This window comes from Pleurodeles waltl, chromosome 9 (assembly GCF_031143425.1).
Source record: "Pleurodeles waltl isolate 20211129_DDA chromosome 9, aPleWal1.hap1.20221129, whole genome shotgun sequence".
NCBI classification, from domain to species: domain Eukaryota; kingdom Metazoa; phylum Chordata; class Amphibia; order Caudata; family Salamandridae; genus Pleurodeles; species Pleurodeles waltl.
In genome coordinates, this window is record NC_090448.1 from 679,083,738 (window position 1) to 679,111,303 (window position 27,566).

The following is a 27,566-nucleotide window of genomic DNA, read 5'->3' on the forward strand; positions in this document are numbered from 1 at the left end:
GTGGCAAGGGAAGGTCCGTCACAACGACAATTCTACTAAAAATGCTCTTTCTTTCCCCAGACATACTGATTGATGTGCCCGCAGTACATCCAAAAGCTATGTACCAATTTTATAGAGGAGGGTAGAGAAAATTAGGATAGGAACTACACAAAGCCCACTCTTCCCTAAGAAGGGAGGCCTGGGCATTCCAGACTCCGTCTCCTATTTTCAAAGCAGCCCAGTTGGAATATATGTTTAAACGGTAGAATGAAGAAACAGCGCACCAGTGGTCCCATTCGGACCACACACAGGTGGGTCAGACACTATGGAACACTATGGGACACCCTCCCCCCCCCACCTTATGAAGATGTGTGATAGTGTGGGTACGGTCCTGCGTTCTGCAGTCTTGGGCACAACCCTGAGGGCCATATTTATACTTTTCGACGCACAACTGTGCCAACGCAGTTGTGCGTCAAAAAATCTAACGCCGGCTAACGCCATTCTGAAGCGCCATGCGGGCGCCATATTTATTCAATGACGTTAGCCGGCGGAGCTGCCTGGTGTGCGTCAAAAAAAATTACTTACACCAGGCAGCGCCGGCGTAGGGGAATATGGAGCTTGGGCGTCAAAAAATGGGGCAAGTCAGGCTGAGGCAAAATTTTCGCCTCAACCCGATTTGCGCCATTTTTTTTTACTCCCAACCCCCATTGAAATGACTCCTGTCTTAGCAAAGACAGGAGTCATGCCCCCTTGCCCAATGGCCATGCCCAGGGGACTTATGTCCCCTGGGCATGGTCATTGGGCATAGTGGCATGTAGGGGGGCACAAATCAGGCCCCTCTATGCCACAAAAAAAAAAAAGAAATACTTACCTGAACTTACCTTAAGTTCCCTGGGATGGGTCCCTCCATCCTTGGGCGTCCTCCTGGGGTGGGCAAGGGTGGCAGGGGGTGTCCCTGGGGGCATGGGAGGGCATTTCTGGGCTCATTCCGAGCCCACAGGTCCCTTAACGCCTGCCCTGACCAGGCGCTATAAAACGACGCAAAAGCGGCTGGACGTCATTTTTTTTGACACGCCCACTCCCGGGCGTCATTTTTGCCCGGGAGTGTAAATACGGTGCACATGCCTCGGAGTCATTTTTTGGAAGGGAACGCCTACCTTGCATATCATTAACGCAAAGTAGGTGTCTACGCTAAAAAATGACGCAAACTCCATGAACTTTGGCGCTAGACGCGTCTAACGCCAGAGTATAAATATGGAGTTTGTTTTGCGTCGAATTTGCGTAAAAAAAAACGTTGCAAATCCGGCGCAAACAGAGTATAAATATGGCCCTGAGTCTCTGGGATGCGATTAACAGAAAGAAAGGCCTTGTTTGTTCTCCTTTTTGCCTGACTTTTTGGAAACTCAATCCAGGGATAAACAGGGAGACGTTCCTGCAGTAAGATACGAATAAATGTGTGAATTTTGTATATTTCCTTGGGGAGGGAGGCCATTAAACCTTTAATCAAACAATAATTCAACTTCGAAATGAGCAGAAGGTTCTATTATTCACAACTCTGCCACTGGGCTTGAAATCCTTGAGTTAGGGCAGGGACATTCAGAGAGTTGATGCCTTTTGAAAAATTCCTACAAACTGCGGAAACGAATACACAGTTAACCTCAAGAATATGCGATGCTGAATTATCTCTACCTAAACAGAGTTTTAAGAATTTGTGGAAGAAAGAATTAGCCATTACACGTAATGAAGACGGAAGGGCCAATATTTAGAGACGTTTTAAGGCATGGGCAAAGTGGGGCTTGGCCGAGGGCCCCAGCATTTCAGGGGGCCCCCATAATAGAGTCAGCTCTGTTATGCTGAGATTCTTGCCCTGATGGCCTTGAATAATTCTTAAACAGATTGTTTTAGATACTGTTTTCCTAGTAATTGATTTTTAATGTGGGTGATATGTGAGCCTATTACGGAAATTTTTCAGATATAGGTTGTGTTTCATGCAACATCCATAAAAAAAGTTCCTTTTAGATCAAAACAATGAAAGAAATGGCCGGGTGACACTGATTTTTGCAGTAATATTAGTGAGCTGCTGCTGTGTTACATTATTTTAAAAAATGTCACTTTCTTTTAATATTATATGTAAAGACATTTAGAATATGGACTAGTGTTCCTTTGCACTGTCAGTGACCTGGTTGAAGAAGGGCATGTAAGAGCTGATACCGGATCATAAACTGAAAGCAGTTCCTAGTAGAGGCCCCCAAAAATTGTTTGGTCCAGGGTCCCCAAAATCCTTAAAATGTCCCTGCCAGTATTATGCATTATACTTCTAGGGGTGCTACCAGTGTGGGTGGGATTGGATCCAGACTGAGTCCACGGTAATGATGGCATTAAGCGCCACTAGATTAAACGGTTTTGAGAAACAAATTATTCAATGCATGCTTGAGCGGTATGTGGGAGAGGGACTTACTACATCATGTGTCATTATGTGAGTTCGGCAGTGAGTTGCTAGAAGACATATATTAAATCATAGGCTTCAGGGTTTTGCCTACAAAACAGGTCAATGGAAAGACTGCGGCCTGTGATATGGAGTGTGTCTTCTGGGACCTCACTCCAGAACTCACAGGGTGATGTCAGAGAGGAACTGAGGTTCAGTGAATCACACCATGAAATTTGTTTTGATGTTGCTTTAGGCAATTCTTGGTAAAAGGGGATTGGGGGCTGGAGGATCCCAAACATGCTCTGATTAGTATCACAGGCTGTTGGAAATGTTAGGGATAAAGAATCTCCCAAAATATCACAGGAACAGGGCAGGAATTTTGTGAACAATGGAATTTTATTATTTGGCTTATTTGCGAATGATATCAGACTACTCACCTGTCTGAAGACTTTGAGGACACTCCAGATTGTTCCCCAAGTCTCCTTGGAGTTCTACGGGTTTTGCTCACGTTAGGCAGTTGAACTCCAGCTACTGGAGACACCAGCAATTTGAGGGCACTTTTCACAAACTGTGCAAAGTGTAGAATTTCCTACTGTTTGGCTCTACATGCATTCTAATGCTCATATCCTATGACATGCTTAGTGCTTAGAAAGTCCCCAAACAGAATTAGAAGTAGATTCAAAGTCCATGCTGTTGAGGTTAGAGGTAACTTTTTGTGGTCTACGTATTTAAATGGGTGTAAAGACGATGCATCAGTATTTTTGGATTGTGGAGCAAGGAGGACATGGCCAAAACAGAATGTGGACTGAGTCCCAGCACCCCGCGTTCCAGAGACCTTCATCTTAATGTGACTCCTGTATAAAAGGGGTGTTTACAACACTCTGGGACCCCTGCTGCACATCGCTATTAATAGCTGCTAGTCTGTGACAATCGATGTCTGACTGTTGGTCCGTGAGCATGGTTGGCTAGATGTTTGTAGCTTTTTGGGAAAATGGATGTCTCCAAATATGTTGCTCTGTGTGCATTTTTTAAGTACACCCATATGGTGTGTGTGTCTGTATACTGCCTCTGCTCTACACAACAGCTAAAGCTGTAGATTTGTTGACGCATGCTTTATATAGTCCCCTCCTCCAAATTAATCACAATGTTTTACATATGCAGCGTAATGGGCTTTCTATATAGTGTTTAAAGAATACTTCTGACTGAATTTTCACTTCCCTTTCACACAGAATAATATGCCCCATGCCTTGAAAAGTACAGATGGTATTGTGCACTCATGTTCAAGCATGCTGTAAAGCCACTATCAATTATTGCTCTACTTTGTTGATTTTTGGCTATGCATGGTTGTGACCTAGCTGCACCGATGACACACTTTCACAATAAGCTCCATCTTCCGTTGTATCAATGACCCCGGGTTGCCCTAAACCCCTTGGAAAATATGCGTGTGTTTTGTTACTTGCTATGAGGGCTGGATTGGATACCAAAATCAGCCCTGAAAAAAAAAGTCAAGTCTTGGCTACCCATCCTGCTGAAAGCAGTCCCCTAGCTGCAGCCCAACGGGGAAAAAACAAAATGGCAAAATCGGCAGTTCCTTTTGACTTTACCACAGATATACAGAAATATTTATCGCATACATTTCTAAACCACACTTGAATATACAGTAAAGACCAGCAGACAAACAAAAACATTCTTGCACCCCCTAAATGCCTCATAACTCTTGGAAGCAGGGTCAGTCGTTGCTTCCTTTTTCTCAACCAATGATTTGCAGGACTAATCACCAAATTCCATTTCGTTTACTTTGAAAGTCGTTATTTGTTATTTCCTAGATCTACATGTTTTGCTTATTGTCTAAAAAGGTTTAGCAGGTTAGCTTGCAAGAACTCTTAGAACCCAGTTCCATATTGTGTATCCTCGTTTATCCAGATGGTCATTAATATCCTCTCTAATGTGGCCCAAGACAGGTGCTATATCCACAGCCATATCGTTGTCAAATGCTGACCCACTCCTATATTGCTACTACCTCTCTCTGCATATAAGTCTGGCCTTGGAGAACGTGTGTGATGACATTTCCAATAAAAAAGTGTAAAAAGAAATTAACATCGGGTTTAATTTTAATGTAGCAGTGCAGAGTGCTTTCTAGCAAGCAGGTGTATGCTAAGAATAGTTACAAGAAACCTTTTTTCGTTTTCATGCACATCAAAGGAAAATATGATCCGGTACTATTTGCTTTGAAGTACTGTGGACCGATAATGTAGTTAAAACAGTGATGGAAGACTGAAAAAATATCAAAAATGATAACGAGAAAAAAAAGCATTGGCAAAGTAAGGTATCGCACCCAGGACCAGCTTTAGGACGGTGAGAGCGGTGCGGCCGCACCGGGTGCTGACCTGGACTTGTGGGCGATGACCTTAGGGGGGCGCTGTGTTTGGAAATAACTTAAGAACTTACGACTTAAAAGCACCTGCTGAAAAGTTCCTTGTGGTTCAGCCTCCAGGAAGCAATTAAAATGTCAAGATACCTCTTGTGATTAAACTTCCTGCTAGGTAGATAGATGGGAGTTTTATGTAAGGGCAGCTTTGACTCGCCATAAAGAAGCTTAGTTGGTTAATGTACCTGCTGCAAAGAAGAGGACTATGGCCCTCATTTCAACCTTGGTGGGCGGCATAGGCCGCCCGCCAAGGTTTAACAGCCAAACGGCTGCCTATGTCGCAGCAAACCCGCCAGCCGCGTTTCAACATCCCCGCCAGCCCAGTGGGGATGTGGGCCGTAACATTGCAGCCGGCTCCTAATGGAGCTGGCGGCAATGTGGCGGTGCGGCGGGTGCAGCAGCACCCGTCGCGCTTTCCACTGTCTGCAAAGCAGACAGTGGAAATCGCAATGGGGCTGTGCCTGGGGGCCCCTGCACTGCCCATGCCAAGTGCATGGGCAGTGCAGGGGCCCCACGAGTCCCCTTACTGCCAGCCTTTCCATGGCGGTGTCTACCGCCATGGACAGGCTGGCGGTAAGGGGAGTCAAAATTCACAGGGCAGCGCTGCTTGCAGCGCTGCACTAGCGGATTTCGACCGCCGGGACCTTCATGGCGGTAAACCGCTGGTCCCGGTGGTGTGACCGTGGCAGTACCGCCGTGGTCAAGATGTCTCTAGTTGAGACTTAAAATGAAGTGAAAGGGAAAGGGCCATGGCAAAGCTGTCATTTATTTGTGAAAGAAATACTCATTGATTAATATTGGGATCAGTCTCTATGGGTCCTATGCAGTTCTCTTGTATAAGCCTTCTTTCTTAAGCTATGAGATAATCTTGCTAATGTTTTCCATATTACGAATTCATTCACTCATTCCTCAGCTCCATCCATCCCCTAATGCCACCATAATTTACACTGAAGGAAAAAAAGTTGTAGTTGAAAGAGGCTTGGGCCACCATTGTGTTTTATTCACTCTTCGCTCAAATTCAAGTGACATATAGGCAGCATAAAAAGAAACAGTTCGTCCAGCTCCATTGAGGTGGCATCTGAGTTGCTACTTCACAGCTCAGTGTTTACCCATTTCAGTCTCTCCCTTTGCTCAGCTGGTGGTGTTGGAATCTGTGTGAGAAGGTGAGGGTTGCAGTAGAAGGGTAGGAGAGGGAGTGATGTCTGTCAAAAGTGATGTTGCTGCCGTCGCTTTCTCTCTTTCCTGGCAGGCTTTTGGCTGTTTTCTGGTAGGTGTTCTCATCATATTTTTTTGGCAGGGTGTTCTGTTTGCCAAGATCAGCAATACGGTAGGTGGTGGCAATGGTCATTGAAGCGTGGTGACTTTAAATTTGTGCATGTTGTTCCTGCCTTACTTCTGGGCCGGCACCAGGTCATCAATGGACTGACCTTTTTCCAGCTTCTTTTCCATCTCAATCATGAGTTTCACACCATCCACCACCATCTGTGTCTGCTCCACCTCGGAGAATCCCAGACGATCAGCATTTGAGATGTCAAAGACACCACCAACAGCTGCGGTATCGACACCACCTGTGAAAGAGTGAGTGAAAAACATTCAGTCGATGCTCTTGGATTCAGCTCAAATCCACTGCCACACATGGTGGGTTCAGTGGAAAATGCTAGCATTTTGACACAAAGTCGTTTCCACCTATCCCTCGCACCCTAGACTTTAGATATGATGGGCAGGAGTGCAAAGAATATTTCTGGGGAAATCGTGTAACAACTGTTAATGTTTTAACAAAACTTAACCTCATTGGCCACTATACTGAGGTTGCATAAAAGCAATGGATGTCAAGACCATACCGAACTAAAACAACACAATCTACTTAATGTTTTATTATATTGTGCATTATATTTGGCCGTTCTAAAATTCAAATTAGCCCTGTCTCACAGGTTAATATTCTTTCAGTTTGTATCAACGGAAGTATGAGCACAACATGAACGACTGGAGCATAGTCTCAAACGAGGAGTGGTAATCTAGTGGTCAAAGAAGAAATAAGGGGGTGGATATACGTTCTCCAAATCTTCAAACTGAGAACCATATGGTAAGAAGTTGAAAGTAAGCCTTAGAGGTTTTTTTCAGGCTGGGGAAGGGGTACGATTATGAACCTAGAAACTCATGGCTACCCTTCAAGAAGGTATTTATCAAATAAGCAGTTTCTCCAGGTCCGTCGCAGTTCCACAAGAGTCAAGATTCTCTCATTTCAAAAAGATAATGGGGTTCTTGTTGTAGATCTGGGGCGAGCCTGCCGACTAAAAGCCATATTCCAATCTACCTAAGGGCAGCCGCCGCTTCTCCGTTAAGGCACAGGAGCATCGTCCCACTTCTCCCAGCAGTGAAAACATGAAAATTAAAATGATAATAACACAGGTTATTATCATTTTATTTTTCGTGCCGAGTCAAGTGAAAGAGGAGGGTGGGGCCATTGTGATGACAGCAGCTGCAGCGGTGGGGGGGAGGAGTGGTTGGTACTGCAGCAAGTGTGCATGACGGTTTGGCCAGCTGTCTTAGGACGGGCAAACTGACACGTGCACTTGGATCACTCCACGCGAGCTGTGGTGCACAGCCGGGTGGAGACAGTACATGCTCCCAGGGCCTACCTGAGTGTCAAACCAGACCACTCAGGCCAATCACAGCACTGCTTTCATGCTGGTAAATAGTATTACCAGCATCAGAGCAGCATGTGGATTGGCATTGGGGTCTGGAAACCTTGCTCTGGGCCACGAGGGGGAGTTGAAAGAAGAGGTGCAGAAGAGCACTGAGTTGGTGGCCAGCAGGTAAGTGTTTATTTATTTATTTTCTCCCCCGGGCTGCCCTCCTCTTCCCCCTATGCTGCCCCACTTTTTTTTTTCCACTGTGGCCACCACTGCCTATGGGTCTGGTGGAAAGTTAATGATTTACTAAAGATGAATAGATGTTGATTTATGGGTAATTTACAAAGGAGGAGCAACATTTACATGTTTGAAATCAAGCTTACAAGAAAGACAAGAGAACTTCCAAAAATTGGTTGGCAAGAATTCACCAACTCAATAAGTGTTATATAGAGAGATTGTAGCTGAATCTGCAGGTCCAGGACATGCTGAAGCATAGATATGTAACCAGAATGACTCTAGCTTGCACGAAGAACATAGAACTGAGGCAATGACATAAGCATAAGGGGGCTACTTGAGGGGATGGGGGTTCATACTAGTTTGAACTCAGAGTATTGAATACAAGTTAGTGCACAAAGCGAAACTGCTGCTGGGAGACCTTAAAACCTTCTGACTAGTATAACAGAGGTTTTGTAAAGGGTTTATTTTTTAGTGCAGACTGACACTGTTTGCAAACTAAATGGGAGATTTTCTTATGCCGATGTCTGTATCTTACCTGTACCACGTTTCTGAAGGCGCAGCCTGGTCAGAATCTCCTCAAACTTGGGATGCTTGCTGAGGTTGGGGAGCTTGACGTGGACACCACCACGCAGCCCAGTTCCCAAGTTGGAGGGGCAGGTCAACACGTAACCGAGATGCTCGTTCCACATGAAAGGATGGCCTGCTTTCTTGAAGATTTCTTCAATCTATCGCAAGAGGTTAAAAAAGGAATAACATTTCAGAATAAAAGTACACTATTTCTACATGTGAAATGCTACTTGTAAAGACCTATTTAGGCAGTTCCTCAGTCTAACGTAGGTGCTGACCCTGGCCGATTATTAACTTCCTGGAGGAGATAATGTGGAGGAATGTTTTATCTTTATCTCAAGCTCCTTTGCTGGTCTATTGCCTCTATGGAGGTTGACTAAAAAGTGTTTTATTTTGTTTGCCCCGTATGTGTTTTAAACGGAATGCACTTTGGTGGGGAAGACGTTTTTGGGAAAGAAAGATGGCTGGGAAAATGGAGTCCGGTGTAACAGTGAGGCTGATGTAAATGGCCTTTAAATATTGGAAATACTTGCGGAGATGCAGCCAAATTTACTTCATTTAGTTGCTGTGATAGGTGTTTGAGAGACAGCTGTGGAAAGAGAGAAAGGAGTATGGCAGGGGCGTATTCAGAATGAGTCCTCTGTACTGGATTAGCAAAGAGTTTAATGAGGCAGAAAAGGATAAATAGAAGACAGGTTGCCCTAGCTGTCTAGCACCGCTTGTAAGTCAGAATATCATATACATAAATATTGTATAACAAATGTTCTGACCTAATTATTGTCCCATTGTATGTGGTGATATTTCTGTTGATGATAGTTAGGACACAATATTTATTTCAAAATATTTGACAATGATACTCTGGCACCATGCCATAGTGCCAGACTGATCTGGCCCTCACCTTCTGCAAACCAACACAGAAGCGTCTGAACACCTCCTTCATGTTTCCACCCTTCTGCATAGAGATGACACGGAGATGATCCTCCTCGTTGACCCAGACCAGAAAGGTCTTATCGTCATTGTGCCTGTAGGATATGGAGATAAATGGTCAATACCATGATAGTCATTCAGACCCTGACCAGTGGTTTCCACGTCTAACATGTTTCCATTTCAGGATAGAAGTGCAGAGCTACAGCCATGACTGCAGAGTAACTTTTAAATTATTCAACTAGTCCTAACAAAACTTCTTAGCCATTTTTCCTCTGTGAAAATCCTGTTAAGGTCTAGCTACGACCTTTTGATTTTACTAAGATTATATGTGTGATATACTTATAGGAGCTTTCAGTCGGTCCTCTTTATCCATTGGTCTGTTATTGTGCTGTTTACATTTTTCTTCCACCATTACAGTGCAAAGCATGGGGCAGTGGATCAGCCCACGTAAGCTATTGGCTAACTTTACTGTGAGTGAGGGCATTCTACCCTTCACCAAAGAGCACATCCACACACAAAAGTAGTCCCCTAGGTGCCAGAGACGTCTATGGCAATACATGCCTTTTGATACTATAAACATATTTTTAGTTTTAGCTGATTTTTTTCTACATTGATTAGGGCACTGCAGCATAGCAGACAATAAATTGATGCAAAATTTATGACAAAACAAACAAAGCATTTACAAGACCAAAAGGCTCTCTGCCAATGCCAGACAAATTGGCTTTGCCAATGTTGATTTCCAGTTGGCATGTAAAACAGACGTCCAAGAATAGTGACTCTTTCTGTACAAAAATGTGTTTCATGATTCTTGAGAGGTATTCTTTGAATCACTGAATCTACAAATACGACTCACACTTATTGATTGGTCTATATCTTTCCCAAACACAGACCACTTTTCAATTATGATATAATACATGTGTTTGAAACATTACAAACCATGTGTCAGCATTTTGCAAGTACATTAAATAGTCCATTGTGCAGCAATTCTATCTTAATTTAGGCAAATCACAGCATATTTGGGGCTAAAATGTGTATGATTGATTTTTTGGCAGATTACATTTGCTCGTTTATACCCATGACACCCATTTCAGGATTTTTGAGAAGATGATAGGACAAAAACATTATTATTCCTCCAGGAGACGATTGAGGGTATCCCTGCCTCACAATGTCTATTGTGGGTTCTCCCTTCCCTTGAAGCCATACCTGTCTGCTCGCTGGTAACCTTTAAAGTTGAGTTTGAAGGCTTTCCCTGTCTTGTGTGGTGGGTTCCGAAGGCCCTGTGGAGGAGGCACTGCCAGTTGCCATATAGAGATATGAAGGTTGATTTATCCTTTTTAACAAGGATAAATCAAGGGAGTTGTAGATGCCTCTTTATATGACTGGATCCCTACAGAGAGCAGTCTTGTTTATTCGATATTGTTTCATGAAGCAGAATTTGAACGAGTTTTTCACCTTACTGATCTTCTCTTTTGTAATGTCATTCAACTGTGCTGCTTTTTTACCTTCCTCACCACAGCGAGTGCTGCCTGTCCATCTTTACAGAGACTACAAAGGCCATAACCTCAGCACTACTATGCTCCTTCGCCACTGTCTCCGTGCTCCTTACCAGATCCCTCTGGCGTCGGGCCAATCACGAGCCATGCCTGCGGCCAGCAGAAGAGGAGAGACGGGCTTGTCAAAGAGAAAGTGGTCATCGATAAGCTGCTGCTGCTCGGCGTCGCTCATGTCCTTCAGGGGATAATACTTTCCCTTGAACTCACCAGTCAAGCTGTTCAGAGCTGGAAGAACAAGCCCACACAAAGTCAGCACGTCTGATTTGTTTTATGTGTTCTGATATTTGTTGTGATGGACCTATGTTTGTGTGACGTTTGGATGCACAAACAGAAAACATACCTACAGACACCCAGATGACCTCTCACACAAATCCACTCACACAGTAAGAAAACAGGTGATAGACACAGCAGGTTCAGCCTGGGACAGAAAATAAGCCCCGGCATCAACATAAAAGTGGCCCCCATTAACGAATCAGATAACCCAAACAGTGCCCACATCTGAAAATCGGGGCCGTTCTGAACTTGTGAAGACACATTGCCTATATGTTTGGAAGGTTGGGGAGCTTGCATATATTTGTGCTTAATGCAGGCAATGTTTGTTGCTTTAAAAAGGAAATCAACAACAAAAACGGGCCCACCAGACCATAAAACAGGTGAACAAACAGCCAAGAACCAACCCACACATTGACCCGACAGACCATCTCTTTGGGCACTGGCAGAAAGACCTATAGGCCAGTCCGACCCTGGACACAGGTCAACATTGTTTGAATGCATGGACTGATTTATGATTGTACACATGGAAAAATAAATGGGTGGTTTACTCTCAGTGCTGAGTGAGTGGATAGATAAATGGATATAGTTGTATGGCTGGAGGGATAATAACTTGGCTGTGGTGGATGGATTTTCGGTTGTGAATTGATGGAGGAATGTTTGGAGCTAGCTGTATTGGTGCTTTGGTGAAGGTGGAGGATAGATGCATAAAGATAGTTAGATGTAATGATAGGTGTGGATAAATGCCCTTACCCAGACCTAAAAAAAAGGTGCTTGCATCCCTAGCTTATCTTTGAGACACTGGTAGCATTTCAGAGGAGTAGGTTAATGAAAAATCACAAATAAAAATACTTCTAGTACTCATCTGACTCCAGATGATTTAGTAAGAAAAACCTCGTACGGTTACACATGCCTGTATGTCATTACTCAGCATTACGGAAGCAGAAAAGAGGGAAGCATAGTGTAACAATAAGACCTGTATGAGACGTAAACTTTGCAATAAAGTTCCATCATACACCAGCTGTGTTGTGCCATAATGCAAAAACATCAATGTACATTGGTAGGTAAGGATAAATACAAGGAAAGCAGTCTGTTGCATGTGTAACATTGCAGTTGTGCTATGCACCAACAGAAAGTGCCACATTTGTGCCACAGAAACAGTTCAAGTTTGTTTTAAAAAATTAGGGTGCAAGCTGGGAATACAAAAGAAAATTCCTTATTTGGATTCATCTTAAAAGTGAGAACATGAAAACACGGGCATGCACAAATACTCTTTGTGTGCGCGGGCACAGTGAAGATATTGGTTCCATTGGTTGATGCTGGAGGGTGAGGAAGACCTCAAAACACAACCATTCTGCTGGACATGCTGTTAGTTCTGTGGGGCCTGGTGCTCCTCGGGTGGACAAAGCGCCTTCCAAAGCATGTAGCGAAGGGGCCACAAACACATGCACTGAATTTACTAATGATGATGGCTGTAATGTGTGTATCAGCTGTTATGTTATATTTTAAGTTGGTGGGTGTTTACATACGTTTGATATTATATGTGTAGTTTAAATATGGTGTAAAAAGATTTGCATAAACTGTACCAATACTTTATAGTATTGAATATCCTCTTGTAGTATGTATAAAATAAGGGCCTCTCTAGTTTTGAATGTATTGGTTGCATTACATAAAATGGGTGATGGCAGCATTGTCAAATTGTAATTACAAGTATTAGGGTGCAGTTAAATGTCACACCGCTCACTTGTAAAGGGGTCTCAGAAAGCACTGATCTTCCTTTCCACAGTGCGGGAAGTATCTATGCCACCTCTTTGAAAGTGCTTCTAGGAATATTTTTTAAGCCACATTTCTTTAGTGCAGAATTTATGGCTGTTCCTTTCAGCAGGTTTACTTCCACAGATTGGATGCAAAAAACTCTCCTCCTGCTATACTCCTTAAAATGCTGCATGAAAAACTGACCTTAAATGAAACTTTTATACACGTTTTGCCTCCCTTATTAACTGGAAATGCACCTCTGCTTGCCTTCTGCATGTCTCTTCTGTATATACACTACTTTAAATGTCATGCCTATCTGTCTTAAGTTATTTTTGAAACCATAACAGTATCTATTCTAGAGCAAGCAGTTGCTTCTCACATAGTCCCTCTAATGATCAATCTAGGCCACCATCAACACAAACTGGTATAATTGCATTAACTGGTTTTCTTTGACATGCAAAACTAACCCTAATAACCAATGGACTAACCGCTAACTTTGGGCTCAGGATTAGCGTGCTACTCACTGAAAAGGGCTTCATCTCCTCACCAAGGGTAGTAAGTGCTATATAAATGCCATTTCAATTTTATTTCAATGACAATAAGTAGTACCTATTACCACTACTTGCTGGAAGATTGTGAATCCAGCATACACATTGTGTGCTTAACGCTGTGTGCTGAGGAATGTGTGAGATGATTTAACCTGACTCCTGCAACAAATCAGCTTGCTTATCTGGTTACTAAGGCCATCATGGGATCACTAACAGAATATTGGAAAAAAAAATATTGCGAAGGTAAGTGAAAATAGGCCAGTACAGATTTACTATTCTTAACTCCACCTCTACATACTATATTAATATATATATATATATATATATATATATATATATATATATATATATATATATACTGTCAAGGTACATATATGTCGAGTTCTATATAGTAAAACCTTGCTTACCTTTAAAAACTAACCTTCACAATGTTTTTGTCCTCGATATTCTTGACATATTTTGTCCCACGATATTTTTGTTTCCGATATTCCATCTAAATACCCTCATCGTGACCTTGCATGAGAACTGATAAGCTGATATCTGCTCTCCTGAACATATCTATATTTTCATAGCACTGAAAAGTATTATCAGTGGAGTTAACTTGTGACTCTCCACTTTCCAGAGTTGTTATGTTGCAGGCTGTGGGCTCAAGAGAAAATAGACAAGTTTTGCTTGTGTATCTTTGTTTTTTTGTTAATAATACTTCAGGTTTAGCCACCCAAAGTACGTTATTGAGAGATTGACATCACAGCAGTTGATGGGTGTGGGGCATGGTCCAACTAAGAGACGAAGTCACCTTACAGACACAAATAGAAAGTGAGCAAGAAATGTATAAAGAAAGATTTCTGTTCAATCTCAGGGACAGTTACCAGTCAGAGCCAAAATGCCATCTGTATATTAGCATGCCACGAAGATCAGCGCTAGCATTGTTGCGTAGTCCATTATGATTCCTGCAATATATTGCATGATCCTTTGGCTCAAGCCTCTATCAACTTTGTTTGCTTGATGTTCCTATGAACTGATGTGGCCAGGCTTTGGAGGATCCTAGGAGACTGACTCTGTTCCAGTGCTTTCCCCACCCAGGATGTGAGATCGTCACCCACTTGTAACTCACTCCCAATCTCCTTCCTGTTCCCTGGCCAAGCTAATCCTTATCCACCAGTTCCCATGCTCCCGATATTCAAAACTTGGGGGGACTGTGCCCTACTCCCTACCCCTTGCAGTGTTAGGTGAGCACCCACAGGCATCCTCAAGCGTGATTGATCCAGTCAGCCTTCTGAGTATCCTTGGAAAATGACTTTGCTCCAGTGCTGCAGGAGGATCTGGTTCAATGCTCCTCCGAAAATGTTGCTAGTAGAAATGAAGACGTCAGGCTATCTGCGGCTGCTAATGGTTGAAAGCTTTCACTATTCACTATGAAAAGTGATAGTGAGCGCCTTTGTCACCCCTGACAGCAGTGCTTCACGTAGCTGACCGCTTTGTGACAGGTTACAATTTTTTTTATCACATTTCTCCTATTCTTCGCACCCTTCAATGCCATCTCATTAAAGCAAGAGCTCAATACACCCTTCCACTTGGTTGGAAAACTGAAAGTTTCTGGTGCTTGACGAGGATTGAGAAATGCTGCAGTACTGCTGCTGGAACTTCAAATGTTCAAGCAAGAACGTTTTAAGAAACAAGCATTATCCGGCAGTACATCAAGGATCTGGAACTCTCCCACTAGCTCTTCACACAACCATGTGTCTCCATCAAAAAGGATCTCAACATCCTTGTATAAGCTAAGATCACTTCCTCGAATTGCTTTTTGTCTTATCCAGTACATCCAGATTGAAACTGCCTGTCCTTTCTCCCCTGATTTAAACTGTTAAGTCTTTGGCTTTTATTTGTTGTTTATTGGTATTTTCATGATGATTGTTATCCATATTATTCTTGTTTTCTTGTAAAGTCCTCACATGCCCTTGGGGTACGTTTGCAATGTATAAAAAAGCAAAATAAATAGCACAGAGTAGACCCTCCTTCAGCACTATATTTGTGGCAATCACCTCATATTGCATAGAGCACCCAGGCCAGAAAATGAAGCAGGTCCTACCTTCAATGGCGAGCTTCTCGATGGCTCGACGCTCTCCCCGGCTGCAGTGGGGGGGCAGAGTGTATCCCTTGATGCTGCGGCCAGTGCGGACACGAGAGCTGAAGACGTAGTTGGGATCCAGATCATCACCTCCCTGTCAGGAGATCAGCAGCATTGTGACTAACGAGAGTTACAACCACCAATGTCCCACCCAGCCTGTGTTCAGCCACTCTATGGATCCTTTGATCAAACATGCCTCATTGGTAAACCAGTGATCATTCCTAGTACCTATATGCAGGGCCACTGGAATACTGCGGTAGCGGTGCATCAAATTATGCAGCAGGGTTGACTAAATTATGTGGCAAGAAAAGGCACACTGTGCAGCCGTACCTATATGTACCATCAGATGATGTAGTGGCTTGTTAGACGGTTGGGGGCGTGAGGCATACTACCATTTATTTTACAGAATGAATCCAGTTTTCACAGTCTTGAATAAACTTTGGGTGACATCTGCCTTCTTGGGCAAAGAGGAAGGCAATTATTAGAGAAAGTGCACAATTGTTCTAACTAGTAGAGCCAGGTCGGTTTACCCTGAGTACGGGTGACAGTCAGGTCGAAGGTTACAAAGGGAATATTCTGATTTTAGATGGGAGCTGCGTAGGAGGGAATGGTTTCTGCTCAGATTCAGTTGAGGCACTGGACTATACAACAGTGTCACACATGAATGACTTGCTGAACAATGGGAGGCATATAGAGTAAAGGAAGGGGTTCATGCACCCTGTGTGTCTGCCAGTGAAGCTGAGAAAGGGATAGGGTGCAGTGCATACTTCACTGTTGGGTTTAACTGGTACTCAAAGCACAAAATGCTCTTTTGGAAATTTAACACCCCCAAACTTTGCTAGGTCTTTACGTTTTTTTCAGTCCATAGGTTTGCAGGTGACTATTTGACAGGCTGCTCTGGGGGGTTATGTACATCCCTCGGGTATCTTACCTTCAGGTTCTCATGGTTCAAGTCAGTCTTATGCTTGTCTGTGGGTTTGTATCCATTATGACGGTCTTCAATGACGGGGTCGAGCAGCTCCTTGAAAACGTCATAACATTCTTCATCTCCAGCAACACAACCCACAGTCATGATGTAGGGGTGACCTGGAGGCATAGGAAAGAGAAGGCATGTATGAGAGCAACTTTGACTCAGTGTCCTACTGCTGTGGCTTAATGTAATTGCTCCTGGTGCCAAAGATACAGTCAACCAGTGATTGCAGAGGTAGATGGATCCTGAGAGTGGAAGTGGACTGTAACTATGTCATGATATGGTGTTGTTTGTAGAGGTGTGTCTTCTGCTCTTTCCCAAAGCAGAAGAGATTTAGGGCAAGCCTCATCGACATGGATGGCATTTCAGATCGTGGGTGTCTCAATAGAGAAGGACTGTTGTTTTGTCTTTTTCCAAACATAGTGCCTCCTTTACAAGGACCTAAGGGCACACTGCGCCACCAGAGCATCATTATCTTTGACACTCCAGTGGTGCAGTGTGCTGGCCCATATTTACAAGGCCACTCAAAACCACCTTGAATAGTTTTTCATGGCTTTGTAAATATGGTCCCCTTTCGAGCATTATTCTGCGTGAAAAGGGTATTCCATGGGTGTTGCTGTGGGTGTTCTCAAGCAACACCCATGGAACCTGATAGAATCTGATGCATTCCCAGATTTACAAGGCTGGGAATGCGTCAGATTCCTACGCCACCTCAGGGGTGGTGTTCAAATTGCGCAATGGGGAGAAATAACATTATGCTTTCTGTAGCACACAGAGAAAGAAGAAACACCATTAATGATTGTTGAAGTGCAGGAAGGTGTCCCTTACTACACATAAACAATCACTCCTGCAATTCATGCACTCTTGCACCATGGTGCAAGAGTGCCTGTGTTGGCACTAGGCAGCAGTTTGTGCACCAGCACTGAGGAACTTACAGGGATGTGTTGTATTTTTGTAAATACAATACACCCCACACTTTCAAAATGATGCAGCAAGCTTGCTTGCAGTGCCACACTACATCATTTCTTCAGAAATTAGGCCCATAGTCTTTAGTGTGATGGTGCCCTGAAGGTGTTTTACCTAGAGCTACCAAGGATAGTGAACATATCAGTCAAATAGGCAGGGGTGCTGTAGGCAGTGAAGTAAAGCGATCCATGTCTTAAAATACAGGCTTCTTGACAAGAAGCATTGATAAGAAACAGTTGTTCTTATTTTCAATCACTTATTTTGGGATGTAGGGTCAGTAAAATGTGTGCAGAGATGGAACTGTGTCAGTGAGGATCGACATTGCATGCTTTTATTGGATTGTGACCTGTGTACCTGAGTTAACCTTCATTGGAGTTATTTGGGGTTATACAAGGATACAGTGACTTTGATTGTGGCTGTTTGTGGATATTGCTATAAACTTGGTTGTTAGCTAGGATTTTGACTATATTTACTTTTCATGGGCGAATGTTGTGTGTGGTGGTTTCAGAGGTAAGAGCTGTCCCATTTAGGGGAGTCCAATTTATTAGAAGGAGGCATACCTGGGTTATCAACACCAGTCTGGATGACATCATCCACAGTGACGCCACTGGGGGTCTGCCTCTCCCTCAGCTTTTTGTAGATGTCCAATGTCAGGACTTTAGCCATGTGGTTGTTGTGCTTGCTCAGGTCAGGAAACTCTTCTTCAGTTGTGAAGTTCAGCTTGTAGTTGTTGTGGGTGTTGCCGAAAGGCATGATTGCAGTCTGGACAAGTCCTGGAGCGAGAGAAACAAGAAACCTACTGAAATCTAAATAAAAGAGTTGTGTCTAAACACAGTAATAGAACAAGAGTAACTGGTAGCATTTATTTGATGACAGACAGGTTCATTGGGATGGCAGACAGTAAATTAAGGGGCAGATTTACAAAGGGCTTGTGATGCCCTTGCGTCACGCAAGGTGAGGCAAGCCTTTAGCCATGCAAAGCCACCTTTCTTGGTTGGCTGTGTGTGGCTTAGTAAATCCAGAGTAATGCAAGGCAGCACAAAGTGCTGCCTTGCATTACTCTGCATTGAGAAGGCTTTGCATGGGTGGAGCATGGGCATTCTCATGCATCCACCAATGGTTTTTTAACGCAATTGCAGATTTACTAATGCCAGTAAACTTGGAATTGTGTTAGAATGGTACACCTTCCCAAGTAAGGTGTAATAAGGAGAAATCATTATTTATCCTTGTTATCTCTTGTTTCCTTGTGTGCTGCATTCTGTAGCACACATAAAAAGAGAAAAATTCCTCTAAGGATTGTTTTTGTGCAGGAATGTCACCCTTTTACAATCCTGCCAGTAACTCAGGCACCCTTGCACCATTGCACAAGGGTGCCTGATTTGGTGCCAGGCAGCACAGAGTGCACCAGTGCAGGGAGAAAGCTGAAATGCATCATCTTAGTAGAAATGGTGTATTTCTGCTGTCTCCCTGTCACACAAAGCATCGTAGCAAGTTGTCTCGCTGGGTTGCGTTGCATGACTTAGTAAATCTGCACCATGCTGTTACCAGCCAAAACAGATGTCCAAAAAAGAAGACACTAAGAATGCAATCTAATATTTCCAGCACTTCCACACAAGTAGAGCCATAGGGGCTATAACGGAAGTAGGATGGTGAGCCGTTTCTGCTGAAAGGCTGCAATGGCCAGAGACACCATAATGTCAGGAAATCGCCCAGTTTCTTTATGGAAAGGATCACTCCTTCAACTAATACCATTGCACAGAAAACCGTTTTAATGACTACCGCATCCACTGGGTAGCCGCTTTGTGTGCATCAAACTGTGAGGCGTGCCATCATGTTGTGCACACTGCCCCGGTTGATCTGCAGTTCTTTTAATTATGATTAGATTCTCCATCAGATTTGTTCTGCATTGTTCCGGATCCATTGCTCTTCGTAAATGAAAGACCAATGTTCAAAGCCCTTGTTTCTGTCAGTGCTGCCACGGGGCAGTCGTGTCAACTCTCGGGGGTCTCATAATGAGGTTCACGATTTTAAATCGTTTAGGTCGTCGGCTTCTTCTGCTGAGTTGCAACGCAAGCGCAGCTTCTCACTACTTTACAGAAAGCACCCATGGTGTAGTGTTAGTATCTGGCAGTTCTTACTAAGACACAAGAATAAACACAGTCGTAATAACATACATTCCCTGAACATAATCACTGCATGAGTAGATGGTATTTTTCGGCGAGCGGGGTATACTGTCTGATGCAAACTCCTTCCTCGGGGTCCTGCGGCTCTCTAGCGACAGGAGGCCCCGTTCTCCCTCATTGCAGGGGCTCTATTCCTCGCGGAGAACAAGGCATCTGTGCTTGGATATGTTTCTTCTGGCGGTTGGTCCGTGAGACTGGGTGGAGTGACAGGGCGTCCTGGATTTGGCGGGATAGTCCCAGTTTTTCACCAGCTGTCCTGACAGATTTCTTCAAATTTGAATTATAGCCCGGTTTACAGTCCTAGAATAATTTGGACTATGCAATATGAGCCAAAGCAGTAAGAACGGCCTCAATATCGCTGAATTATAATCTTGTATTGGACTAAGTACTTTGCCCATGTGTTAGGTATGTTTTAATAGATTGGCAGTGCCACCATGTGGTGCATTCTCATGAATATGTAAGCACTGGCGAACAGTATACCCAACCTATTACACAGCAGAGATCGCAGTGCCCATGTTACATACATGGCTGCCGACGCAATGGTACCTTTCTGGAGGAGGCGGGTGCCCTGAGCGAGGTAAAGACTTTTTCTCAGATGAATACGGATCCCGTGGTGCATGGGGGAGGCTTGGAGCCCACTGCTCGGAGGGGCTGTGGTGAGAGCTCTGACAGGTCCCTTCAGTCTACGTCTAGCCTCCCCGACAGCGAAATATTTTTTCTGTGCTCTCCATCTATTTATAGCCAGGTCTGTGATTTGCCAGCAGCTGTGTGTCTCAAATCCTGATAAGCCCAATGCTGCAGCTCAGGGTGTTCGGAAGGCCAAATGCGAGGACTCCAGAGCTGCTGACAGAGGCGGAAATTTCCCTCCTCACCCATCTCGAGCGACTGTCATCCTTATGCCACGAGACCTCCTCCGCCGCCCCCATCGCACTATCTATTTGTGTACTCACCCCTAGAGGTCAGCATGTTTCATGGCAAAATGGGTCCTGGATCCCAACGCCGAAGCACGTGGCATGTCAGCGCCTGGACAGGTGTCCCTTCTCTACTCTATTGTGTTTAGTGGTTTATGACTGGGGAGCGTGACACCCCGTGCCCAGAAGCACAAGCCCGATACGTAACACGCCATATCATAAGCTTATCCGACTCCTATGTGCTGTGTGGCACCTCGCCTAAGCCCTACATATACTTTATCATCTAAAGCGGAACATTATTGACACTATCTCAAATCCTGGCCTATTCACCTACTACGATTTTTAGGCATTTAAAACTAGATATACACAAGACCACAACACCAAGAGTGCGTTATGTGATTACGCAAAAGTTCAGCTGTAGAAACAGTGTACGTCATGGCCTGCGAGAATGTGGTCGCCTTAGATGAAATACTGGATCTCCTAAAAAGAGACCTTTCCCATGAAAAGGTGAATTAAAGTACTCCGGTTGTGAGGGGGGAAATAGATGTTCTGTGTGGAGGGTGAGAGGGAAACGACATGTTTAGCGATATCGTATGGGAAGGGTACTGCAGCAGATGTCCGTCCCGCTGCACTATTTCACTACCGAAGGAATGATCAGCTTAAAGTAGAATATTTTGGTAACTGGAGACCCACCTTTCACTTCTCACTGCATGCTCCTTTGCAGCCCGGAGGACTTAGATCCGGGTTTTCCCCTGTTAATACACTGAACCAAGGATGCACATGAATCCCGAGGAGAGGTCTGCTGCCGCCACTGCTCCTTGCTGGAGCCGCTGAAGCTCGGCCGTGGCAGCTGACTGGCACCTTCTGTCCTAGCTATAAATAATTTTCGACTCCATTTCCTTTCTGGGGGTATGGACATATGAGCCCTTCGGTGCTGACGAGCGCAAGGACGTCAAGAGACTTACCCGCTCCCCCAACCACCATGAAAGGTATCAGAGAATAATGGAATGCCGTGCCCGAGTGTTATGCCATGCAGCACAGTGTAATCATTCACATACACCGCCCACAGTGGGCACAACGATTACTTTTACCCTCGCTCTCATTAATTTACCTCAACATTAGAGGCGGGCTGAGAATGCGTCAGTCAATTTTTACAGTTGCAGTCACATAACTGGGGAGCGGGTGTGGTGCTGCGGCCGGAGCTATCGACTTTGGAACTAGAGATCTAGGCTCAAGTCTCGGCGTCGGCCCAACAACCTGAGACCCCGTGGGCAAATTATCCAGTGTAAACAAAAGAATCGTGTAATGTAACTGGAGCTCATGTTAAGCTCTCTAGTACCTTCGGGTCGAGTTCGCGCTATAAAAAACCATGTATTTCCCCAAAAAGGGCAAATGTATATTTCGTGCTTTCTTTTTTTCTTTGTTTGTTTTTTTGCCTAATACCCCAGTTTTAATTTAGCTTCTGTAACCAGATTCGCTCTATTTACTTTTGCTATTCTCAAGCTCTTCCTTAATTGCCCTTGTTTGTTCTTTATTTATTCCTTTCGTTTCTATTGCTTTTTGCACATTCTTTCTGCTATCCCATTTGCCTCGTTCGCTTGCTTCCCCCCTGTGCTGCTAACAGTGTGTGTCTCGTGTTAATTTATTTTCATTTTAATATTTTCTTATTTGCACTCGTACATTTTTCTCTTTATTTTTTAACTTTCATTTCTTTTGCACGAATCTTTTTATAGCTTCATTTGGCTCAGGTCTTCCCTTTTCTCACCTTACTACAAAGGTCGATTTTTTCTGCTCATTTCACTGTCTCCATTTTCCCTTCGTTTTTTTCGCTGTCTATTCTTGTTTTTCCTGTCATGGCTGAAAATAACTGTAGAAACTGACTGATCCAAAAGAAAGAAATACACACCGTCTGTAACTAGATTGAAGATTTCTGAGCGGACACAATATTTTAATAAAAGCGCTTGGATATCCATTGGGCCTAAAGCATTATACAGACGGCAGAACACACCTCTCATCTAGCTAAGGTACCCTAGTTCTTATGGGACCGGGGCCTTTCAAACATGTACAGAGTGATACGACGCAAAGCCCATTTCGCACCGCCTGTTAATGGATTCTCCAAATTCACTCCGCTTTTGCCTTGCCACACATACTTAATAGATCGCAGTTTGCATGAGAGAGGAGTTACAGATTGAAAGATGCCCTCTCCTCGCCCAGCACCACGGTTGCTTTCAACACTGGGCCAGTGAACGATAACATGATGCTATCTCTTGGCGCTTTATGACTGCAAACGCCAAACACCCTGCAAGCCCACCCTGCTTTACCTGATAGGGAGAAAGCTCTTCAAATGTCGATGCCCCAAGGGGTGGTACGTCCTCTTCTCACTCCTCAGCCGGATGGGTGACCCGAAGTCTCAGCTCTCCGACCTAACCCTATATACTCTACGCCTTTTCCTCATTGGCTTGGCAAAGCTCTTGGCCGAACCCAGATTGGTCAGCCTCACTGAGAATTTGGAGAGGTCATTGTGATGTCACTGTCGGCGTCGAAGGTGGTCTACTGATTAGATTTGGGGCCGGGCTGGCATGGCTCGCAGTTGCTGTCTTATTTTAGCACCGCGGGACACTCTTGCATTTAACTCGTCCACTGCCTGCCTGAAAAGGCTGAGTCGCAGGGCCCAGGTCCACGCACCTGCTGGCCATCGATTTTCCACAGCTGTCAAGGCCACAGGACTCAAACGAATGCATGTTTGAGCACATGATGTCCCATATGTTTTGCTCATATTGTATATTCAACTCATGTATAAAGTATCGATCGCAGTAGGAACCTCCACTTAAAGCATAACTCTGAGTGTGAACCTCCAAGTGCTTCCAGTTTTCCAGTCAGATTTGGGCACAGAGGCATAAGGCGATGAGTTGCTTTTTCCAGGAACACACAACGTGTTGGACAAGTGGGGAAACTGAAACGGGACCTGACACTCATGGTTCCGAAATCAGCAACTATGACACTAAAAAGAACTACATCACAACTTAGCCACTAGACTACATCCACGGTGATGTGAGACATGAAGGTGACTTTCATGAAGTGTCCCAGCACGATGGTGCGGTATATCGCATGCATGAGGCCGTGGGCAAATTAACTTTCATAGATTGTATGCTATGAAACCCTTGATGGGGTAATGGACGAATGCCCCCTTAAATTGGAGTGGGGTTAACTATCACACATTTATGATTAGGAAGCCTTTCCAGACAATTGGGCACAGGGGTTGGGACGTTGTTACTGAAATTATTGTCTAGTAGCATAACCTCATTCTTGTTTTCATTGAGCTTCAGTTGACAGTTGGCTATCCAACCGGGTACTTCCTAAAGACATGGTGCCAGTCTGAGGTGGCTAGAGCTTGGATGGGGGAAATGGAAATCAGCAACTTGGTGTCATCGGCATAAGAGACCAAGTCCAACCCATAGGAGCATACAATTACTGCCAAGGGATACATATAAAGATTAAAAAGGGTGTGGCTCAGGGAAGACCCCCCTGTGACACCCCACAGCTCACAGAGAGACTGCCAGAATACCAGGAATGATCTAGAACCTGGAATGTTCTATTCTTCGGGAAGGAAGAGAGCCATTTCAGGGCATTGCCAATGATACCCACTTTTGATATCCTATGGATAAGTGTGGCATAATCTACTGTGTTGAAGTCTGCGCTGAGATCCAAAAGGATAATGGGTGCCAAACCTCCTTGATCCAACAAAGATATAAGTTCCTCAACCACAGCCTTCAAAGCTGTTTCTGTGCTATGCTGTGGTGCGAACCCCATTTATGGGGGGTGGAGGATTTAGCTGGACTCAAGAAAGGTGGAAATATTTTAGTTTTCATGTTTTTCCAGGAGCTTCGAAGGACCTGGTAACAGGGAGATTGGCCTATATTTACTCAGGCAGAGATGATCTAACCCAGGCTTTATTTTAAAAAGAGGTTTGACTACTGCATGCTTCGATTGCAGAGGAGCCAGCCCTCTAGTAAGGGAGAGATTAAGCAAATCACCAGCAAATCTAACCCTCATCTCAGTGTAACACTGTTAGTATGCTCCTGTTTTGTCTATTTGTCAAGATGGGTCATCACACTTCCTGCACCCCAGAGGCTGGGTACGGATGCAATAGTTCAACAAAGTAGGGCTTGTCACACATGGATGCCAGGTGTGTGTAACACTCATCAAGTGAACAGTAGATCTGTTACTCCCTGCACCAATCGTTGTCGTGTTTCTAGGTCCTCGCATAGCAGCATTCATTCTTGGTGCATGCACAGTCACCAACTACCTCACCTCTCTTTCCTGCTTCTAATAACATCTCCTACAAAAAAAAATATACAGACTTATCTTAGATGAAAATACAACTTGTTTACAAAAAGACAGATCTGACTGGTAAATAAAACTTGGAGTCCAAATCTGACACACGTCCCATCCTAGTCTCTTTTACATGGATGTAGGAAAGTACCATCTTGCCTGGCATGTTACCCCCATTTTTCACTGTATATATGTTGTTTTAGTTGTATGTGTCACTGGGACCCTGCCAGCCAGGGCCCCAGTGCTCATAAGTGTGCCTGAATGTGTTACCTGTGTTATGACTAACTGTCTCATTGAGGCTCTGCTAACCAGAACCTCAGTGGTTATGCTCTCTCATTTCTTTCAAATTGTCACTAACAGGCTAGTGACCAATTTTACCAATTTACATTGGCTTACTGGAACACCCTTATAATTCCCCAGTATATGGTACTGAGGTACCCAGGGTATTGGGGTTCCAGGAGATCCCTATGGGCTGCAGCATTTCTTTTGCCACCCATAGGGAGCTCTGACAATTCTTACACAGGCCTGCCACTGCAGCCTGAGTGAAATAACGTCCACGTTATTTCACAGCCATTTTACACTGCACTTAAGTAACTTATAAGTCACCTATATGTCTAACCTTTACCTGGTAAAGGTTAGGTGCAAAGTTACTTAGTGTGAGGGCACCCTGGCACTAGCCAAGGTGCCCCCACATTGTTCAGGGCCAATTCCCCGGACTTTGTGAGTGCGGGGACACCATTACACGCGTGCACTACATATAGGTCACTACCTATATGTAGCTTCACAATGGTAACTCCGAATATGGCCATGTAACATGTCTATGATCATGGAATTGCCCCCTCTATGCCATCCTGGCATAGTTGGCACAATCCCATGATCCCAGTGGTCTGTAGCACAGACCCTGGTACTGCCAAACTGCCTTTCCCGGGGTTTCACTGCAGCTGCTGCTGCTACCAACCCCTCAGACAGGTTTCTGCCCTCCTGGGGTCCAGCCAGGCTTGGCCCAGGATGGCAGAACAAAGGACTTCCTCTGAGAGAGGGTGTTACACCCTCTCCCTTTGGAAAATGGTGTGAAGGCAGGGGAGGAGTAGCCTCCCCCAGCCTCTGGAAATGCTTTCATGGGCACACATGGTGCCCATTTCTGCATAAGCCAGTCTATACCGGTTCAGGGACCCCTTAGCCCTGCTCTGGCGCGAAACTGGGCAAAGGAAAGGGGAGTGACCACTCCCCTGACCTGCACCTCCCCTGGGAGGTGTCCAGAGCTCCTCCAGTGTGCTCCAGACCTCTGCCATCTTGGAAACAGAGGTGCTGCTGGCACACTGGACTGCTCTGAGTGGCCAGTGCCACCAGGTGACGTCAGAGACTCCTTCTGATAGGCTCCTTCAGGTGTTGCTAGCCTATCCTCTCTACTAGGTAGCCAAACCCTCTTTTCTGGCTATTTAGGGTCTCTGTCTCTGGGGATTCCTTAGATAACGAATGCAAGAGCTCATCCGAGTTCCTCTGCATCTCTCTCTTCACCTTCTGCCAAGGAATCGACTGCTGACCGCGCTGGAAGCCTGCAAAACTGCAACAAAGTAGCAAAGACGACTACTGCAACTCTGTAACGCTGATCCTGCCGCCTTCTCAACTGTTTTCCTGGTGGTGCTTGCTGTGGGGGTAGTCTGCCTCCTCTCTGCACTAGAAGCTCAGAAGAAATCTCCTGTGGGTCGACGGAATCGTCCCCCTGCAACCGTAGGCACCAAAGAACTGCATCACCGGTACCCTGGGTCTCCTCTCAGCACGACTAGCGAGGTCCCTTGAATCCAGCAACTCTGTCCAAGTGACTCCCACAGTCCAGTGACTCTTCAGTCCAAGTTTGGTGGAGGTAAGTCCTTGCCTCCCCACGCCAGACTGCATTGCGGGAACCGTGACTTTTGCAGCTACTCCGGCCTCCATGCACTTCCGGCGGAAATCCTTTGTGCACAGTCCAGCCTGGGTCCACGGCACTCTAACCTGCATTGCACGACCTCCTAAGTTGTCCTCTGGCGACGTAGGACTCCTTTGTACAACTTCGGGTGAGCACCATTTCTCTCCACTTCGTAGTGCCTGTTCCAACACTTCTACGGGTGCTGCCTGCTTTTGAGAGGGCTCCTTGTCTTGCTCGACACCCCCTCTGTCCCCAGACGCAATTGGCGACATCCTGGTCCCTCCTGGGCCACAGCAGCATCCAAAAACCCTAACCGCACGATTTGCAGCTAGCAAGGCTTGTTGGTGGTCTTTCTTCAGGAAAACACTTCTGCACAACTCTCCACGGCGTGGGGGATTCATCCTCCAAAGGGAAAGTCTCTAGCCCTTGTCGTTCCTGCAGAACCTTCAGCTTCTACTGTCCAGTAGCAGCTTCTTTGCATCCACAGCTGGCATTTCCTGGGCATCTGCCCATCTCCGACTTGCTTGTGACTTTTGGACTTGGTCCCCTTGTTCCACACGTACCCTCGACTGGAAATCCATCGTTGTTGCATTGCTGGTTTGTGTCTTTCCTGCAGAATTCCCCTATCACGACTTCTATGTCCTTTGGGGAACTTTAGTGCACTTTGCACTCACTTTTCAGGGTCTTGGGGTGGGCTATTTTTCTAACCCTTACTATTTTCTAATAGTCCCAGCGACCCTCTACAAGGTCACATAGGTTTGGGGTCCATTCGTGGTTCGCATTCCACTTTTGGAGTATATGGTTTGTGTTGCCCCTATCCCTATGTGTCCCCATTGCATCCTATT

General features: G+C 44.9%; 1 protein-coding gene across 1 annotated transcript; it reads right to left on the minus strand.

The window, feature by feature from the left end:
- Window positions 1–5,814: 5,814 nt before the first annotated feature.
- CKM (creatine kinase, M-type) lies at window positions 5,815–22,942 on the minus strand. Its single transcript, XM_069207759.1, has 8 exons — window positions 22,805–22,942; window positions 17,950–18,162; window positions 16,385–16,539; window positions 15,415–15,547; window positions 10,806–10,977; window positions 9,171–9,294; window positions 8,241–8,430; window positions 5,815–6,403 (listed from the first exon to the last, which is right to left on the minus strand). The coding sequence occupies exons 2-8, from the start codon at window positions 18,140–18,142 to the stop codon at window positions 6,225–6,227; spliced, it is 1,146 nt and encodes a 381-aa protein (XP_069063860.1). The 5' UTR covers window positions 18,143–18,162; window positions 22,805–22,942; the 3' UTR covers window positions 5,815–6,224.
- Between the last annotated feature and the right edge of the window lie 4,624 nt (window positions 22,943–27,566).

Excerpts from the sequence above, each read along its gene's own strand:
- CKM (XM_069207759.1), bottom strand. The coding sequence starts at position 18,142 with ATGCCTTTCGGCAACACCCACAACAACTACAAGCTGAACTTCACAACT. Across the intron at positions 16,540-17,949 it reads GACTGGTGTTGATAACCCAG|GTCACCCCTACATCATGACT; the intron begins GTATGCCTCCTT and ends CTATGCCTCCAG. Across the intron at positions 10,978-15,414 it reads CGAGAAGCTCGCCATTGAAG|CTCTGAACAGCTTGACTGGT; the intron begins GTAGGACCTGCT and ends TTGTTCTTCCAG.